At 35.7% G+C, this 18,368-nt stretch overlaps 5 protein-coding genes across 10 annotated transcripts; 3 read left to right on the top strand and 2 right to left on the bottom strand.

Moving 5' to 3' along the window:
• Positions 1 to 546: 546 nt before the first annotated feature.
• LOC126925599 (protein OPI10 homolog) lies at positions 547 to 3,193 on the top strand. Of its 3 annotated transcripts, none has more exons than XM_050741338.1 (3): positions 547 to 664; positions 2,305 to 2,434; positions 2,501 to 3,193. In XM_050741338.1, exons 1-3 carry the CDS (start codon positions 638 to 640, stop codon positions 2,929 to 2,931), a joined length of 588 nt encoding a protein of 195 aa, XP_050597295.1. In that variant the 5' UTR covers positions 547 to 637; the 3' UTR covers positions 2,932 to 3,193. The 3 variants fall into 3 exon arrangements, with proteins under 3 accessions (XP_050597295.1, XP_050597294.1, XP_050597293.1); XM_050741337.1 differs by lacking the exon at positions 547 to 664 and adding an exon at positions 1,718 to 1,934; XM_050741336.1 differs by lacking the exon at positions 547 to 664 and adding an exon at positions 2,002 to 2,198.
• Positions 3,194 to 3,743: 550 nt separating this feature from the next.
• On the top strand, positions 3,744 to 10,578 carry LOC126925592 (myotubularin-related protein 3). Of its 2 annotated transcripts, none has more exons than XM_050741306.1 (15): positions 3,744 to 4,350; positions 5,137 to 5,487; positions 5,565 to 5,751; positions 5,830 to 6,008; positions 6,134 to 6,335; positions 6,420 to 6,610; positions 6,728 to 6,923; positions 7,006 to 7,191; positions 7,304 to 7,468; positions 7,646 to 7,896; positions 8,050 to 8,292; positions 8,513 to 8,810; positions 8,928 to 9,029; positions 9,279 to 9,463; positions 9,611 to 10,578. In XM_050741306.1, the coding sequence occupies exons 1-15, from the start codon at positions 4,295 to 4,297 to the stop codon at positions 9,918 to 9,920; spliced, it is 3,102 nt and encodes a 1,033-aa protein (XP_050597263.1). In that variant the 5' UTR covers positions 3,744 to 4,294; the 3' UTR covers positions 9,921 to 10,578. The 2 variants fall into 2 exon arrangements, with proteins under 2 accessions (XP_050597263.1, XP_050597262.1); XM_050741305.1 differs by having other exon boundaries at positions 8,510 to 8,810.
• On the bottom strand, positions 10,055 to 13,291 carry LOC126925598 (gustatory receptor for sugar taste 43a-like). Of its 2 annotated transcripts, XM_050741335.1 has the most exons (8): positions 13,019 to 13,291; positions 12,513 to 12,857; positions 12,069 to 12,285; positions 11,640 to 11,985; positions 11,357 to 11,446; positions 11,001 to 11,275; positions 10,769 to 10,927; positions 10,055 to 10,660 (listed from the first exon to the last, which is right to left on the bottom strand). In XM_050741335.1, exons 2-8 carry the CDS (start codon positions 12,686 to 12,688, stop codon positions 10,613 to 10,615), a joined length of 1,311 nt encoding a protein of 436 aa, XP_050597292.1. In that variant the 5' UTR covers positions 12,689 to 12,857; positions 13,019 to 13,291; the 3' UTR covers positions 10,055 to 10,612. The 2 variants fall into 2 exon arrangements, with proteins under 2 accessions (XP_050597292.1, XP_050597291.1); XM_050741334.1 differs by having other exon boundaries at positions 12,513 to 13,291.
• Positions 13,291 to 16,792, top strand: LOC126925601 (PAXIP1-associated glutamate-rich protein 1). 2 transcript variants are annotated; one of them, XM_050741340.1, is made up of 4 exons: positions 13,291 to 14,319; positions 14,412 to 14,572; positions 15,001 to 15,280; positions 15,555 to 16,792. In XM_050741340.1, the coding sequence occupies exons 1-3, from the start codon at positions 14,251 to 14,253 to the stop codon at positions 15,224 to 15,226; spliced, it is 456 nt and encodes a 151-aa protein (XP_050597297.1). In that variant the 5' UTR covers positions 13,291 to 14,250; the 3' UTR covers positions 15,227 to 15,280; positions 15,555 to 16,792. The 2 variants fall into 2 exon arrangements, with proteins under 2 accessions (XP_050597297.1, XP_050597296.1); XM_050741339.1 differs by having other exon boundaries at positions 15,001 to 16,528; positions 16,605 to 16,792.
• Positions 15,519 to 18,334, bottom strand: LOC126925925 (protein I'm not dead yet-like). Its single transcript, XM_050741936.1, has 8 exons — positions 18,182 to 18,334; positions 17,450 to 17,830; positions 17,321 to 17,379; positions 16,806 to 17,151; positions 16,586 to 16,728; positions 16,376 to 16,470; positions 16,000 to 16,283; positions 15,519 to 15,923 (listed from the first exon to the last, which is right to left on the bottom strand). The coding sequence occupies exons 1-8, from the start codon at positions 18,332 to 18,334 to the stop codon at positions 15,645 to 15,647; spliced, it is 1,740 nt and encodes a 579-aa protein (XP_050597893.1). The 3' UTR covers positions 15,519 to 15,644.
• Positions 18,335 to 18,368: the final 34 nt, after the last annotated feature.

The raw sequence follows: 18,368 nt of genomic DNA, 5'->3' as shown, positions 1-18,368 counted from the left end.
ATATTTAAAATGTAAGAACGCGTCGTCGTCAAAGAGGCACTGACTGCTTGGATGTATCACAAATAAATTACATGCTCGTGAACATTCTTTTCGATATTATCGGTGACACCGCACGCGATATTATTGCCGCGCGAAAAAGTACTCTACAGTTCGAAAGCTCACTAGACTCGATTCATATCGAGCTCCCTCGAAATCAGTAACCGTCGATGAAATCACAAATCAGCGCTACTACTGTTAAACGTCGCGCTTCGTATCCTTCTCCTTTTCTATCTTGTGAGCCTTCTCTCTTTTTTTCTTTCACCCTCTCCTCTCTATCCTTCTTAGTTACCCTCACTCCTCGGTTCGCATTGACACGGTATCCTTTCTCCTTTTCTTACTTATATCCAATTAATTCGCTATTAGTTTCGGTTTAAAGGGAAAACTCGCACTACCGGACGAACAATAATTTCGTTTTGACGAAAAACGACACGTCCAACATGTTTCGCGCAGTCGCGACGGTAATTCGCCTGTTTTTCGCCTCTTTCGTCTCTATCACTTCCCGCCACTAGTCTGTACGCGTGTCTACACTACTGTAGATCGCGCGCACCGACTTAAGACCAGTCTCGAGAATGACGTAAACCTCCAACAATGAAGAGTGATGTCACACACATCGAACTTCGTAGAGGTTTGCTCTCACCGTCGCCATCGTCATCGCCATCACCATCCACCCAGGGACTTTCGATTCACCGATTATCTTATTCCGCCTTTAACTCACGATATTTCAATTTTTCCAACCGTCATTATAAATCTGCTCTCTATATGAATCCTTCCTTTTCTCACATTCTATTTCTATGTAACGATCGAATAATAACGAGAAGCAAGCTTTTCTCAATGGTTTGTCATCTGCCGTAAGATTAAGGGAATCATTAGGAAATTACTGACGTCATTGATTTATGCTACACATGTTGAACAAACATTTCATTTTCGTTAGATACGTGTATTTGATCTTCCGTTTTTTCCGACAGAGATGACATCTTTACTGTAAACACGATATAAGTGTGTCTTTATTTTCCTTTTAACTTTAACGCTACTCGACGCTGTTTATACATAGTTCATCCAGAACACCTATTCATACCACCTTAATATCGAGGACAAGAACTGATATTCTTATACTACTGTATACGAAAAGAATATTATAGTTAAAAAAGATTTAATGGAAACGAAAAAAAGTACTCTCAAATTGTTTCAAACTTTCTTAATCATACCTATTTTTACGAAACTAAGATCATTGTCTATTTGACTCTGTAAATTTAACATACATAATATAAAAAAGTAATTCAATATAATATATAATAATTATGAATTGTGCGTAAAATGTAAAATTCTAAATTTTTCAAATACGATTCTTCAATACATAAAATATATATGTATAAAGAAAAGAAACAAATTGGATACATAAAGTATATAGATTAGAATCACTAACAGGTGGTATTGTTATAGCATAGTTGAATTAGTATTTTGCCTTTGTCCCGTGTATATCTCGAATTATAATATAAAGAAATATAATAAAAGAAGACGATAGGTAACTCAAAAAAGTAGCAAATTATGGAAATTATATCATATAAAAAGAATATTTTGAATGTTGGATCTTTTTATTTTGGTTTCGAAAGTAAAAGCATAGAGAAAAATTATTCATATTAAGCTTCGTGTGTACACATGAGGATACTACCTTAGATATTAGTAACTAGTATTACTTTAGTTTCCACTCTTTATATAGCCACATGAATCGTGATAAACATCATTCTAGCGATTGTAAATGTTTGGATGGTGTGACAACGTTGTGTACCTATTATATACTTGCCGAACATTTGCTGGTGTAGCGAGATAAGTAGAAAGCGATAGAATGATCTAGATTCGACATAAAGATGCTTGGTATAATTGTATCTGGTCGACTCGTAAGTATCAATGCTTTGCTATGCAAGTACCAACATTGTATTTCATTTTCGATGCTAAATTGTCAATTAAATGTAAATGTATCGTTTGTCACAAACATATTAATGTTCCTACGTAACATACTTTTCTTTTCCTGATTTTCGCTAATGTCCTATGTTTGCGTCGTTTTGTTTCGTATCTTGTTTCTGTTACCTCTCAGTAATGCTCGCATCTTACCCCACCCCGTCACCAACTTGTCACGAGCGTCTCTGTATTTAATCGAATATGTAAATATCATGTCGACGAATCTAGATTTTTTCAAGTTTCAAATAGTAAACCACAATTTCCAAACATACAAACGATATGTAATTGTAAATATAACATCTTTCTTAGGTCCAAACGGATTTTCAACAGATAGGAGAGAACCAGTTTTTAATAACAGTACCTGATGCAGATAATATAAACCATATCGTGGTTTTTCTCACTGGTGCTATACCGTTTCCTGATGGAACAGGTGGCGCAGGTATGTGCTACAATAACAATTAAATAAATTCACTTGCATATTCTTATTGATCCTTGGTATTTACAGTGTATTTCAGTTGGCCAGATCCAACTGCTCCGCCTAATTGGCAGTTTCTTGGGTATATTTCAAACGTCAAGCCATCTGCCATATTCAAGATATCCACTCTGAAGAAGAACCATGAATTCGAAAATAGTAATTTAGGAATTTTTGGAGTGGGAAAGATTTCTCACGTAGCACAAATAGGGGTTTCGGTGGAACCCATTGGAGCTATAGAACAACAAGCAGCTACAGTAACACAAGCCACGTCAAACTCCTTTTTAGAATTTGTTCAGAAGATGCTTACAAGTTTTTTGAATTACGTTTCGAGTTTTTCTGTGACACAAGCACAAATGACACCAAATCCAACAGAAAACTTTGTACCGCTATCTGTTATTCAAGGGTGGTACGAAACTTTTGAGAGGAGGTTACAACAAAATCCAAATTTCTGGAAAGCATGATGAGAAAGTGACTGACTCTCAATAGTTTGTTTCCATTTTGTATAGTGATGCGTCATTTCTCAGCACTCGTGCTTGTGTTCGCAAAGTATGATATAATACCGAACCACAACACGTTATACGCATGAATTAAAATTTTTTATATTTTCACTGAAGAACAATATGATGATAATAACAAGAGTAATTATGACGCTGCCACGTACCTTATCCGAAAATGCAAAATTTGTTATCTGTAAGTGTTTAGCATAAATTCATTGTGTTTTTATTGTTTTTGTTTTTACTATAAAGTATGTGCTCTCTAATTTGGTTATGGAAGAGCAGATAGCTATTGTATTACATTTATTTCGATCGTTCTGCATTTTAAAAACATCGTATTAGCAAAACGTAAACATGTAAATATTTTTAATTTCTAATAATATGATAAGAAACAGAAGAAAAAAATCCTCGAATCTAATCTATGATGAAAGCGATATAAGGGAATAACGCATGCGTCAACTTCCATTTTGTTCATAAAGTTTATGGTTATCCACGAATGATTCTAAAGGTAGAGTATTATGATACGTAAGAAAAGCAACTAATGATTATCAACAATTTCGCATCATGATGCTTTTTCTACTCTTAATGCATTTAAAATTGAGGTTTATCAATATGCATTTAAATAATAAAATTCTTTTGAATATATCAATTATTTGAATAACATTTAAATTAACAACGAATTTCGAGTTTATTTTTTTCTAATATTGATATTATCAATGTGTTATTGATCTTGAAAAGTGGAAAATATTTTCTCACGCCGTTTCGACCAATGATGTAACGGCTTTGAAAAAACATAGCTTCGTTGAAAATGAACACTAAGAAGCGTATCGAACAATGGAAAAGCGGCTTGATTTGTATATGGACTAATCTGTCAGTGTAACTTTCACATTGAGTAGAACGAGTATTTTTCAGGAAGAATAATCTGAAATCGAATCCTTCGTGATATTACAAGCTTAATTTAATTAAAAAATATATATAAAAAAAAGAGAAAGAAGAAAAGGAAAAAAGGGAAGAGAAGCAAACAATTCAATTAATGGAGATCGCTCCTTGTGATGCTGGCCATTCCCCTGAATTGCCGTAACGAAAAGTGATCGCGTTTGGATTGAGCTGGCATAAATCTAGCGGAATCGTTTATACCGTAAGCTATCTACGTACCTGCTAAAAACAAATCTGAAATACTTAGATACTTTCAAGTTTGGCGTCGAAATCGTTATATTTTTTCCTACACGGGGAAATGTTCTTTTTCTATCTCTTTCTCTTTCTCGCTCTCTCTTAATTGAGTAATGTCCACATTGTACTCCTTGTGTAAACGACTGTTCATGGATGTTGTATGAAGTATCAGAACGGTTGGATATCGTCCATCGCGGAGAAACTTCGCAATTCAAGGTGAGACATCGTTGTTGTTGTAAACTTGTCACCTTTCGTTTATTACGGCTCTCTAGAAAAAACAACACAAGCAATTTTCGATCGTTTTAGTTGAAATTGTTTCTCTTATTCTTCAATGTTTTCTTAGAACCTTCTCATGGATACAAATTTATTTAGTTTGGTAATTGTATGCAATTAAATCGGTTGTGTAGTGTTATCAACCTTCGACAGTTGACGAATATGCATATGTCGATTTAAACGATTCTACTGTCTCGATAGATTTTTTATATTTATCATATAAATTTCTTGATATCTAGGTAAATACAAATTAACATTTTCATCTTATGAAGATGGAATACATTTTTTTGTAATTTGTATATATTTGTTCTAAGATATTTTTATCAAGATATTTCTGCATATGGTAATGTCCCAAAATGACACAAATCGATAAGCGATAATAAACGAAAATCCTATCGCTTATGTTACGTCGATGTTTCGTTTATAGATGCATCGTGTTATTTCAAATAAGTTTAACGAATTTTCTGTTTATCCATAGCTCAAACGATCATATACTTATCAATCGTTATAATATATGATACTGCGACTGTTTATAAATTTTCGATAACGTATATTCGTGATTACTTGAACGTATTGAAACAAACAGGCCAAACGCATATTTTAATATATGCTAGTAAATAACTAGAACTAGTATATATCTGTGACAAATTGGAGTAATCCAATTCCATATTATGTCTATAAACTGTGTGAGAAAGATATAGCCCGCAATTAGAACTTTTCATGTTCAAGAAGCAGACTGAAGTTTGTATATGATGTGTCACATAGAGAGGAGATGGAGAGTTCTGAAGAGCCAACAAGTTTGCAATCCATCTGTCATTTACATGCTTCGGAATTATTTCCAAAGCATACGCATTTCGAATGCGAGGATCAAACACTTACAGTACCATTTACACCTTTGAGCGGGGAATCCATTGTAGCACTTGGACGTACGTCGGATGGAGTGTTGGCTCTTTCTAATTATAGACTCTATTTACAATTAAGTCAAGCATGTTACAATATTCCACTGGGTTTAATAGAACAGCTAGAAGTTAAAGAGATTTTTTTCCTGCATATTGGTTGCAAGGATGCTCGTTCACTGAGGTATGAAATTTTTGTATTTTGTTGAAACTTATAGCATTCCTATCATTTTGATATTGAAAACAACTTAATGATTTCAGTTGTGTCTTTGCCACAAACGAACATTGTTTGGAATGGTTTAAACGATTACATAAGGTGACTTACCCACGAAAGAGTATAGAAGATATATTTGCTTTTGCATATTATGCTTGGTCTATCGAGGAAGGCAAAGATAATATCAAATTAGGGAAAGATAACATATCGTATAATGCTACCTTTAATTCAGAAGTAAGTAACTTGTAAGTAAATACATGTAGATAAGACACAATTTAAATATAATTTAATCTCTTCACTTTCTTTTCTTAGGTGGAACGACTAAAATTTAATTTGCATGGTACATGGCGCATAAGTCAAATCAATAAAGATTATCGCATATGCCCATCCTATCCACCATTGCTTCTGGTTCCTTCCTGCATTCCTGATGACAGACTTGAGATTGTGGCAAAATTTAGGAGTTTTCGACGAATCCCTGCCGTTGTTTGGAGGTATAAAAAAAAAAAAAAAGAAATAAGAAAGAAAGAAGTATTTATGTTGATATATAAAACGAAAAGTATCCCTATTATGCATCTTATTATAGTATGTCACATTCTCGTCTTTCATAATTTCGAAGGCACGTAAATAATGGCGCAGTAATAGCACGAAGCAGTCAGCCAGAAGTTGGATGGCTCGGATGGCGAAGTCCAGATGACGAACATCTTTTAAAGGCCCTCTCAGATGCATGTTCCTATGATAAAGGTGAATCGACAATGATGGATTCATCTATCATCTATCCCGATACTACCGATGATAGCGTCACGTCAAATAGAACAAAGGTGAGCATCAAATCAAAAAAGATTCCAATTATATAAATATTTGAAACTGATGATTCTTAACGAATTAGCATATGTTGTTTGCAGAAAGTCTTAATCGTGGATGCTAGATCATATACAACCGCTGTGGCGAATAGAGCTCGTGGTGGTGGATGTGAGTGTCCCGAATATTATCCTAGTTGTGACATACAATTTATGAATTTACCAAATATTCACTCGATACGAAAGAGTTTTCACGCGGTGAGACAACTCTGTGCCTCAGATGCGGATCAACCTAAGTAAATATTCTATTTGTTTTCTTTACCTTTTCATATTAAACCAATATTATTATGCTATTATTACGATTGGAAGTGAAACGATCTAAAACTTTTCTAATCTTCTTTCATAATATACAGTTGGCTCAGTCTTCTGGAAGGGACACGATGGTTACAACATATGTCTGGATTATTACGTGCTGCGGTGACTGTAGCTTCGGCGATAGAAAGAGACGGCCGGCCAGTATTGGTGCATTGTAGCGACGGCTGGGATAGAACACCACAGATAGTCGCTTTAGCGCAGATTCTTCTCGATCCTTATTATCGAACTATGGAGGTATGCCAAAGGTACTTTTCTCGTTTCTTGTTTGTTATTTGCAATTGATAATCGTTTCGTTATTTCACTTGATCGTTGCTAGGGATTCCAAGTTTTATGTGAGAGAGAATGGTTAGACTTTGGACACAAATTCGCGGATCGTTGCGGGCAAACTGTTGGCTGCGAAGACCCGAACGAGCGATGCCCAGTATTTTTGCAATGGCTTGACTGTGTACATCAGCTAATTTTACAATTCAAATGCAGTTTTCAAATGTCTCCTGCGTACCTTGTGAGTAGTTAGAAATTCATACGTATCTATTTTGAAAAAATCAAGTAGATTGAGTTGGCCGATTATCGGAAGGCTAATCTACTAAAGCTGGCACACTTTTGATTGATTTTAGGTGAAACTTGCACAGCATACATATTCACAACTTTTTGGCACATTTCTTTGCAACACGAGGCAAGAAAGGTTTCAGTTAAGAATACGGGAACGTACATTTTCAGTTTGGCGTTTCCTCAATTCCAGTTCTTTCATAAATCATTTGTACTCTCCGTTAAAGAATCAAGTAAGATATTTTTTATCGTATATACCAGCCGTAATAAAGTCGTCATTAGTCGTTCAGTCAGTTCTGTACAGCATATGCTGTACATTGTTCTCGCATAAGTTTTGTTATATAATAAGCAACATATTGCTTTTCATTTCAGCCATTTAGTATGTTTAGAATAATTTTTGTACATTTTAGGTATTATGGCCAAGTTGTAACGTACGCGACCTTGTTTTATGGTCCGAAGTATATTTAGGTTCTATGGAATCTCCTCTCGGTATCAGAGACGATAAACAAAGAGTAACGATGATAGATATCGAAGGTGGTGAGAACGAAGAACCACAGGGACAAATGACTAAAACTCGCTCATACGGTGATCTTATGCACACTCCCGATCATGCGGCCTATCTTCACCGTCGACTCAGCGATCCAAGCGCTTCAGTAGAGAAGTAATTATCTTAATTTAATCTTTGATAAAACAAGTCCAATGTGAAAATAAGTTTAGTACGTCATTTTGTTTAGTTTGTGTTATTCATGAATACTTTGTATTCATGAATCGAGAACCAAAAAAATGTTATATCATTTATTGTATATAATGACAGGAAATTTGATTCGTTAACGCTCGACACGGAAATAGGCGAGAAAGGAAAACATAATTGCACGGAGAATTGTATTATTAGCGACACAATAGAGAAAAACATAACAGAGAATCAGGACAAAGCGAAAAGTTACACAACGACGACGCAAACTTTGAACGACTCGCCAGTAAATCCATCGGTAGACAGTTCAACAGACACACTAATACCAAGTAACGATTCTGTACTCGAGGCGATTGATAAAGAAACGTAAGTACCACTACATACGTATTGCCGTACATACTACGGTACAAGGAATTAAATGCAAACGTAATAAGCTAATTAACTAGATAACGGATAACTTAACTGTTACTTGATATTTATTTGATCCTGAGTTTGAGTCCGAAATTCAAAATGTAAAAGTAGAGTCGATAATTTGAATTCGTATCGAACGAAACAACACAAGTTTCTTTTTTCTTTTTTCAAGCAGCAAAATGGAGAAAAATTCGTCACCGGACATTGTATCTCCATGGATCGAGAACAGCGCGACCAGTCGAATCGGTTGCTCTTGCAATCGAAATTACAATCATAACCATAACGAGGGTAGTGACGTTAGTGATACTAGCATACCGCAGATATCGAGAACACCTAGTAGCATTTGTCCAGCTTCTCCAACTTATCAAGATACGGTACCAGATAACCCTGATAGATTGGACGATGTCGATGGTCTTCCCCTTATACATTGTGACGTTCAGATGCGTGTGCAACAGATTATCGTGGAACATAAGGTACTAATTTCGATCAGTTGAGCATAATAGTAAGGAAGAGATGTTTGGAACTGGAAGATTATGATGTTATTTGCCTTCTTTTTCTTTTCTTTCTTTCTTTTTTTTATTATTTTTCAGTTGAAGGAGGAAGCGTTAAGAAAGGAATTACATACGACGAGAATGGCTCTGATCAAGCAAGTTTGTAATCATAATGCAGAGATCGATCGTGTTGATGATATTGTGAGTTGATTACAAATTATTCCACATAAAGTAATCAAAACGTACATTATTGAAAAATAAATACAGTTTCTCTAATAAGACACTTTCACGAGAGAGAGAGAGAGAGAGAGAGAGAGAGAGAGAGAGAGAGAGAGAGAGAGAGAGAGAGAAGAAAGGAGGAAAAAAAGAAGAAAGATAGAAAAAAAAGAAGAAAGAAAATATCAGAGGTATAATTAAAGGAAGTCGATTGAATATGATTTTTTGTTTCAGGGATCGTTACCAGATTCAGTTGGAAGTACCGGTGATCATGGAGAATCATTACCTTCAGACATGTCTTGGGAAGCAGTGGAAGAATTGGGTCCTGCTCCTATTCTCTGGGTACCCGATCATGCGGTAAGTCGATGCATGGGATGCGATACGGAATTTTGGCTGGGACGACGTAAGCATCATTGCAGGTACGCGGCACACAGAGCAGTGACATTTGTAATGTCGTAATCACTGTTTAGTAATATCTTTGGATAAACTAGTTATATAATACAGTTCAATGTAGAATGAATACAAGAATATAATTTTACAATGAGTTATTTGCTCATCTATCGCAGATGCTGCGGTAAGATCTTCTGTGCGGATTGTTCCGAGAATTCGACACCACTACCCAGCGAACAACTGTATAATCCCGTGAGAGTTTGTAGCGAGTGTTTCTCTCGACTTCATCGGCACACAAGTCCTTGTCAGTGTAATGCTCGTCATCAAAACAAAGGAGAAAACGATGCGGAGTTAAATTCTGAGAACTTGATGACTTGTCAAAGATCGAAAGGTTTGAACCTGACGAAAGATAGTTGCTGCGATAATTTGCTGCAGGCTGTGCATCAAAAAGCGCAACCTCCGGTTACAGCAGCCACGGTAAATTGAACACTCTCGCGCGAGCGAGGAACCTCGAGGAAGTAACATTCGCAGCAATCTGGTTACTGTTTGGTTTTCAACAATGCAGAAAGTGTATCCATAATACGATAAGTCAGCTGCGATACACATTCACACGTTTATCATTTATGTCTGTATGATGTGTGTTGCAAGCAGACGTATAGGTCGCGCGCGAGCCGATAGCCAACCATCACACAGTTAGATATTTGGAGCGATCCAATATTTATTGCTAGAGTAATTTGTACGAAAAAGAGTGCATAGAGTGCATCGGACAAAGTGAAAGAAAATGAGTCAGTATACGATAGGTTGTATTTGTCTTATACAATCGTATGTATACATAGGCGTATAAGTTGATTCAACGAGGAGATACCTGGCTTCTTCAAACGAGACTATTCAAGTTTCCCGTTTTTAGGCGATCTTATTCCCTTCTCAGAGATACAGCAAGACGAGGCCGAGGAATATTTTGGATAGGCTGTGACTGACGTCTAGTTCTAGACACCGTACGAGGTGCGCTCTTAATTAAACGTCGATCGTTCGATCGATGGAACAACTCGTTATTATTAGTAGTTGGATTACGATACGAGTAACTTGTATTTGTATATTACCGCTGTTTACGAGAATTGGTATATTAAATGTCATTATCGTAATATGCGATTGTCTCTCTATCACTCTTCCTCTCTTGCTCAGTATTGTACCAGGATAACGAGATACGTTGTTATAACTCCCGCGATCTAAATCATATGTGCGTACATGCACACAATCAATATAAATATAATAATATATGTTTTACGTATTGCTTAAATGCATTTGCTTTCATACGAGCAATCAAGAATTCTTACCGACGTTATTAAGTTTCTGTCCAAGGAAAAGAGTCCGCATGCTGAGAACTCCAAAGGTCGATGCAACAATTGAAGCGAAAATATTTCCAATTCTCGTCGGGCGTCTGCTTCAAAACAACAAGAAAGTAACTGACTAACGAGAGCTGCCGTTTTTTTTCCCTGAAACCGAAATAGTTTTAAACTATCGTTTTTCCCTTCTTCCCTCTTCACTTTGCTTTCTCTCATCTTTTACCTCCGCAACTGTGGAATAACTAGGTTGAACGATTATCAGCATTCTGCTTATGTGAAAGATACACCATCCAACTTGTACGACTAGAAATATCCATTCGTGTTTTTCATTAGCTTGCACGATCAAGAAATACGGTGTGATGACTAGATGTAATAGACAGGATATAGTGACGGCTAGTAGTACGACACCGAAAGCAGCATTTATGAGGGATACTGTGTCGCAAAGTAAAGAATGAACCATTATCAATTCAGATATACTGCTTACGTAGGTTTTGCTTTCTGTAAATAATCAAGATAGGTGAAGTCGAATTAATGTATTCTTCTACCGATCAGTTTTCATTAATTATTTAGCAAATTTACCATCCATCTTCCGTGACAATCTATAGCTGCCTAATACGAGTTGTCGTTTTGGTGTAATGTTCCATCCTTTCTTGTCTCCAATGTCGTTAGCTGCTTGGGTTAAGCAAATATATCGTTCCGGTTGTATTGGTCGACAAAATGAAAGATTAAAGATTAAGCATAGATTATTAGGGGAAAGTACATGCAGGAAACTTTGTAAATATTCGTTAAAATATTTACATCTTCGAAAACGAAGGCTCATATGAAAAGATATTATTCTACGTTTCCGACTTATTTTATTTACCTCTTTCGGAAAATTTTCGAAAATAACCGATCGCATCGTCGTTGTTACTGTTATTTGTATCCAACATACTTTTCAGGCTACTGTTCAAGCGAACGAATCTTTGTCCTATATTATACGTTGCCACGCTATACTGGATTTCTGTCGAAATGATCACGGTGTACATTACGTATAGAGGTGCATAGTTAATAGGGCCTTTGTCAGTAAGTGTTTCGTTTTTTGTTTTGCGACTCCATGAATAAAAGTCTAAACACGAATTGAACCAGAGAAGGACGAGGCTACATATCGTTAAACAAATTGTGAACCTTCGAGCTTTCTTTGCAGACGATACACCGATTTTTCTATCTACCTGAAATGAAAATGCGAAAACGCTTTACTATCATTTCGACCGTTGATGGAATGGTAAAAGAAATTTATAAAACGACTCTTCACCTCGATTAATTTGTTTATCACAAGTTGCAGGGATTTCCATCGGAAAGGGGAGCCAACGATACAAACGACCGTTAAGCTCATTACTCCAAGCACATCGCTCCATGTCGCGATCATCGCTGTCCGAGATTTCAGTCTGGTACTGTGCTCCCAGCCGTCTTTCATATCTCGCCATAGGCCCCAAATTTCCGCGCCGAGCAGTAGTATCAGTGCGCACAAACTACGAAACGCACAACGTGCATCGTTACTTAATTCTATTCAAATATTCCCAGTAGAAACAAAAATTTTCATGTTATCAAAGGATTTCTCAATTTATACAGAGTACATCAGGAGGAAACCAAATAACTTTATCAGTATATATTTAACGGATTATTCTGAATCAAAAAGGTCCTGTACACTATGGTCTTTTTCTTATATTTATTTATTTCATTCATTGCTCTTTTTTACCTATAGACGAGGTCTATGATATTTAAACGAGCCTGACATCCTTCAGAAGCGCGCACGTAAAATCTTACTGGAACCACACCACACAATTTACCAAAGTAATATATCGGAAAGATCGCTCGACAAAGATCCCCATCGTACGGAGCTTTTTGTCTTTTCTCTATCCGTTTCAACTCCATCTTCAAATTTTTCGATCGATTTTCTAATTTAGCTGTATTGTATTTGAAGAAAAGATTCGATCTATTTCTATTCCGTTGTCCTTTCCATATGTAATCGATCAAATACAGAAACGAGCTTTTGGTCTTCTTCCTCACATTTCAATATCACACATGTTTCAACATCGATTCACTGAAATTATTTTCTATCAGCAAAATGAAATAATAAATATTACTGTTCTACATATTTTCATTTAGCTCCTTGAATATTAGAATTATTAGAAAGGACAAATATCAATCAGAGATTAAAAAAAAAGCAGCACAGCACGGCACAGCAGCTACGTTACACTACACCTTTCTCGTAGAAACAAATGCCAAATGGTTTTAAACATGTTGCGAGTAAAGAAGAAAATAGCACTTTATTACTATTTAATGCGGCACAATCTCTCTCTTTCTCAGATTTTTACAATCGTTTAAAGGGGATTATATCAAGTACTAGTCTCGACTGTTCATTCATTCTTGTCAAATTGTTGGCAGGTAGTTATCGTTGATATTTCGATATTGACTTTGCCGAGAAATAACACGTTTCTTCGTTGAGCGCTTAATGGTATTGTTGGGTGCGAGCGTCCGCAACCAACAGATGTTTATAGACATAACATATACATATTTAGTTATTGGACAGTTTGCGCGAGCACACTGAGAAAGAAGGAGAGAGGGAGAAAGAGAGACTTTTTAATTAAAGTTTTAAGTTTGCTATATGTTTTGCGTATATGATTATTTTTATTAAATTTGACCAATCGAAAATTGATAAACATGTATGAACAAACGAGAGGAACAGTCGTTCATATAGTATGAAGAAGGCATGAGATAAAAGATCATGTAATACGAATAGCCGAAAAGAAAATAAGATCACCTGGAATAAACAAATTTGGTAGAAGTTTCATTTCATCAAAGTACATACATATTCCTTTCTTTAAACGAATAAAGGTAGCATGTTGCGCTAAACAAACATTCGTATCATGGTATTGTGACATGATTTAGCATGATATGAAAATCGTGGGAAAGAACATTCGTGCCGATAATATTCAATACTCGGTATTTCGCCGTATCGTATTTGTCGATCTACTTCTCTATCGTTTAATCATGTCATATTTCTTATCCTTTCACAAATGTCTACATTATTTAGATAAACATGAAATGTATCAAAATTAACCATTAAGTTCTGGAGTTTTGAAAGAGCGAATTGGATTTAATTGGTTATTTCAAACAGAAAGTAGTATACTTATCGTCTATTTATAATATCATATATTTTCTATACGTATATATACGACGACTATGTTGATTTGATTTCATTTTTGTAATTACGTGTTCGAAATTTTGAATTTACACGTTGATCAATAGCGACAACTAGCGACGTTATCGGTAACTAAATTTTGTTATTACGATTGGCATGGCTACTGATGTTAGCCGAATGGTTTCGTTTGAGGTTAAGTGTTGAATTTGTCTTAACCTGATCCTACATGTTTTACTTCGATTTATATTAATTATTTCATTGAGATCCTTATATAACTTGGAGGTGATAAAAGATGGAGCGCAACGAAGAAGATTGGTCGATAGAATGTTCAGACGACGAGAAATACGAAATGGATGGAAAAGTGAGTAAAAGATGGAGGAAGGACTAATAGAATGTTCTTTATTCAGTTCGTTCAGCTCTCTCCCTTTTCCTTTTACCTTCGTGCTCATTTAGAACGAATGGACTTTGAAACCCGACGATATTCTAACATTGATCGAGGCCCTCGAAGCCAATAACAGAGCTTTGGAACTCGACTGGAAGTGTCCAGGTAGAAGAGGACCATCACCTATTCCTTCAAGCAATCGGCAACAAGATAATGGCTCGCAGGAGTACAAGTATCTACTATTTCACATTTTAACTTTAAATGTTGAGATTGATGCACCGTGTCTCACAGAAGTATTTCAACACTTAAGGTGATAATGAAGTTTAGCCATAATATGAGATACAAGATTGTCTCTTGATTATACTAAAAATAATTGACTATTTCAGATCTTTTCACAGTATACACTCATAATTTATAATTTCTATTACATTTTCAGATTGACTACAAATTTTATCAATATAATTATGATACTTGTCTTTCGTTACAGTGCTAATGAAATGTCAAAATGTTTCATATACTGTGCATAATATATTTGTAAAAAGTTTCTGTACTCAAATACTTTCACGAGTCACTGTTTATCATATAATTCTAGTACATAGCTTATCATATCATAGTTTATTTTCGTTCCATTGTATCAATTCCATTTGTATTTTTGTTTAGGACAGAAGAAAAGTCAGACTTTGATTTTATGGATGAGATGTCGTCACCGAGATTACCGGTTCGTAGAACTGGAGAAAGCACTCCAAAAGGAAGTGCTAAGAAGAAGACTGCAAGTTTTAACGGTGTACTATCAACTATGTTACGACATCGTAGATTAGAACAGCAAGAAATTAATTCGAGTCCAAAAAAGATTGAATCATCCGTATCAAAGACGCAGCCAACGTAATAATCATCCGTATTAAAGACGCAGCCGACGTAATCGTTACATTGATGCATTGCGGTATAAATGTTCTTTATATATATATATATTTATAAATTATATTTATAATAAAGTTTATATCAAATTTCGATACATGAATAGTAATCGAAATCTAATTGGTTTACCAATCGAAGTTATATACATCGGTGATTGTATTTCGGGCGATTATTATTTAATTATATACATATTCACGTATATACTGTCATCTCTCACACAGAGTGTATTATATTTACTTATGAATAATATTTTAATTTGGCAATTAAACACAGTTAATCAGTGTACATTTATTTAACAGAGAAATGAACGAAATACGATATATGTTACAAGCATAAGAGAACTGAGAGAAAACTCAGAACGAAAAAAGGGAAGAATGAAATATACGATTTCATGGGTTTCCTTTGGCTGGCTGACTGCTTTTAGCCCAGTCTGGAAATCCTTTGACATCAAAAATTAAAGTACCCCACATAGCAAAGCAAATAACATTTACTATGAGAGAGAATATAGAAGGACCGCAACCTCCTATTATTAGCCATTTGGTTGGAAGTTGCCCGACGACTGATATGATTGCATTTGGGGGTGTACCAACTGGTAATCGAAAAGAGTAAGAACACGATATAGCTGCTGGTACCATTAAATACATGGGATGTATCTCCATTGCAACACACTGTACAATAAAGTGATTATTAACAAGCTGAGGATAAATTATTGAATAGCATTATCATGTTCATGTAATCTTTTACCATTTGTGCAACGACTGGTAAAGTAATGTTTGCGATACCGACATTGGAAGTGAACTCCGTAATAGTGCCAATAAACAAACAAACAAACAGCATGATCAATACAGGGGGCAAGTATCGTAGCGGCACCAACGTCTCACCGACCTTTTTAGCCAAACCAGAAGCAATGCTGCCTCTGGATATCGCGAATCCACCGCCCAAAAGAAACATTAAACTCCAAGGCATCTTTCTTTGGATCACGTCCCATGTGATCAAACCTTCTGAAGATTTGACGGGTCTCTCACCGGCTACGAAAGCAAAAATAATGTATAGATAAACAGATAAGTTATATTATACAGAAGAACTATTGCCCATACATAATTGCCTCTTTTATACTCACGGTCTTTGTTGTAGCTACGGAGAAAATCCAAATTTTTCGGAATGAAAAACATCATGATAGATATAAATATGACAGGCGTTGAATCTCGAACATCTCTGTCAATGAAATTCATAGATGAGTAAAATTGCACAGTGAATATGTATTTATACGTGCGTGAGTTCTTTTTTCATTATAAGAGATAAATGAACCATGTGTAAACAAATATTTAACATTTCTGTTATTGCTTCAGACCATCCTCGTATGAAACCTGGGTTTCGGAATAACCATAAAAATATACAGGTAATAAAAAGGATGGAAACTGCTGCTTCGTGAAACGTAATGTCACCTAGTTCTTTATATCTTTCCTGTATCACCTTTAAACAGTTTTTAAACAGATTCAATAAATGAATGAAAGAAAATCGTGTAAGAAATTAACAACTACTCGTATTACTTGATTAGTAATCGTTTCTCCTTCGGTTCCAATAGTCGCTATCTGTGCATCTTTGCTATGGGGTCTAAATAAACCCATGAACATTAGCTGAAGGTAAAGCCACGTTAAAAAGGCATTAATAATCATTTGTGGCATTTGTGCGATCATCCAATGCGTGAAGCTAATGCCCTCGGATCCAGGAAATGTGCTTTCAAAAATACCCTTAAAAGTGAGATTAGTACCGGTGCCTACGAGCGTTCCTGTACCTCCGAAAGTTGAACAGTACGCTGCGGCCATTAAATAAGCTTTCGTTATCTTGGTTGGTTCCCGTTCCCTACGATGTGTAATGTTAGAATCAGAAAATTGTTATCTCCTTCTTTGCTTTCTTTCTTTCTTTCTTTCTTTCCTTTTTCCTTTATTGTTCTTTCTTTCTTCCCCCTCCCCCCTTCCTCCCGGCTCTAATGCTTATTCATTCTCTAATTCCCTCCTTACTCATGTTTTGTTTATCTTTCATATTATTTCGTTCCATATCTTACGGTGGGTCCGTTGATCCCGGAGGACTCGGTAGCTCCTCGAAGACGTGGCAGAGTCCAGCCTGAAAAGAACACGATAAGTAACACAAGAAGAGAATTAAAAAGAGAAGAGAACAAAATTAGATATCGCACCTGTTCTAATTCATTCAAAACCGCAAATATGATCGGCACCATCATGGCAGTTGCTGCAGTATTTGAAACCCACATGGATATGAAAGTAGTTACAACACAAAGACCGCCAAGTAATTTTCCATGAGTACAGCCAACTGTTCTCATCACCCCAAGGGCGATTCGTAGATGTAGATTACTGTGTTCAATTGCGACAGCAAGAACCAAACCTCCTATGAACACCATTATAGTGTCATTCATGTAACAAGCACAAGTATCTGCTGTGCTTAATGTTCCAAATATTGGGAATAACACCAGTGGAATCAACGAGGTAACTGCCATGGGGAAACATTCAGTGATCCAATATCCAGCCATCACTAATACAGTGTAGGCGCATCTAGTTTCCTACAAATATGATGAAACGAATATTCTATCATCATATTCTGTTATAGATACATAAAAATCGCACGCTTGCTTTATATGTATCACGCAACTCGAAGATCTTAATTTTTCAACAGAAATATTTTTAAGCAATATTTTAACTATTTTGTTTTGAAGCCTTTTAAACATAATGGCAATATTTTATTAAACAAATTTATAGAATAAGTAAACTAATGATCAAGTGTGTTTTTTTTCTTTTTTTCATTTTTAATTATACATGTAATATAGTTGTGTCACATTTAAAACGAGTGCCGATGTGTGTGTGTGTGTGTGTGTGTACTATACTACTAATTTAGATATTATCAAGTCTGATACCGGATAATTAAATGCGAGCAGCGGTGGAATCAGTATCAAAGCCCAGGTTATAGCAAACAATATTTTCCAGTATATCTTGATAAACTGTCCAGTGAGGATTAACTTTTCTTGTATTGATAACATTTCCTCTTGCGCAGTTGCTCTCGTCGCCATATTTTTTTATCCTTTTTATCGTTTCGTCCAAAGA

The sequence above is a fragment of the Bombus affinis genome, chromosome 16 (assembly GCF_024516045.1).
Source record: "Bombus affinis isolate iyBomAffi1 chromosome 16, iyBomAffi1.2, whole genome shotgun sequence".
Lineage (NCBI taxonomy): Eukaryota > Metazoa > Arthropoda > Insecta > Hymenoptera > Apidae > Bombus > Bombus affinis.
Note: the sequence above shows the minus strand (reverse complement) of the source record. Positions and strands in the feature narration are given on the sequence as shown.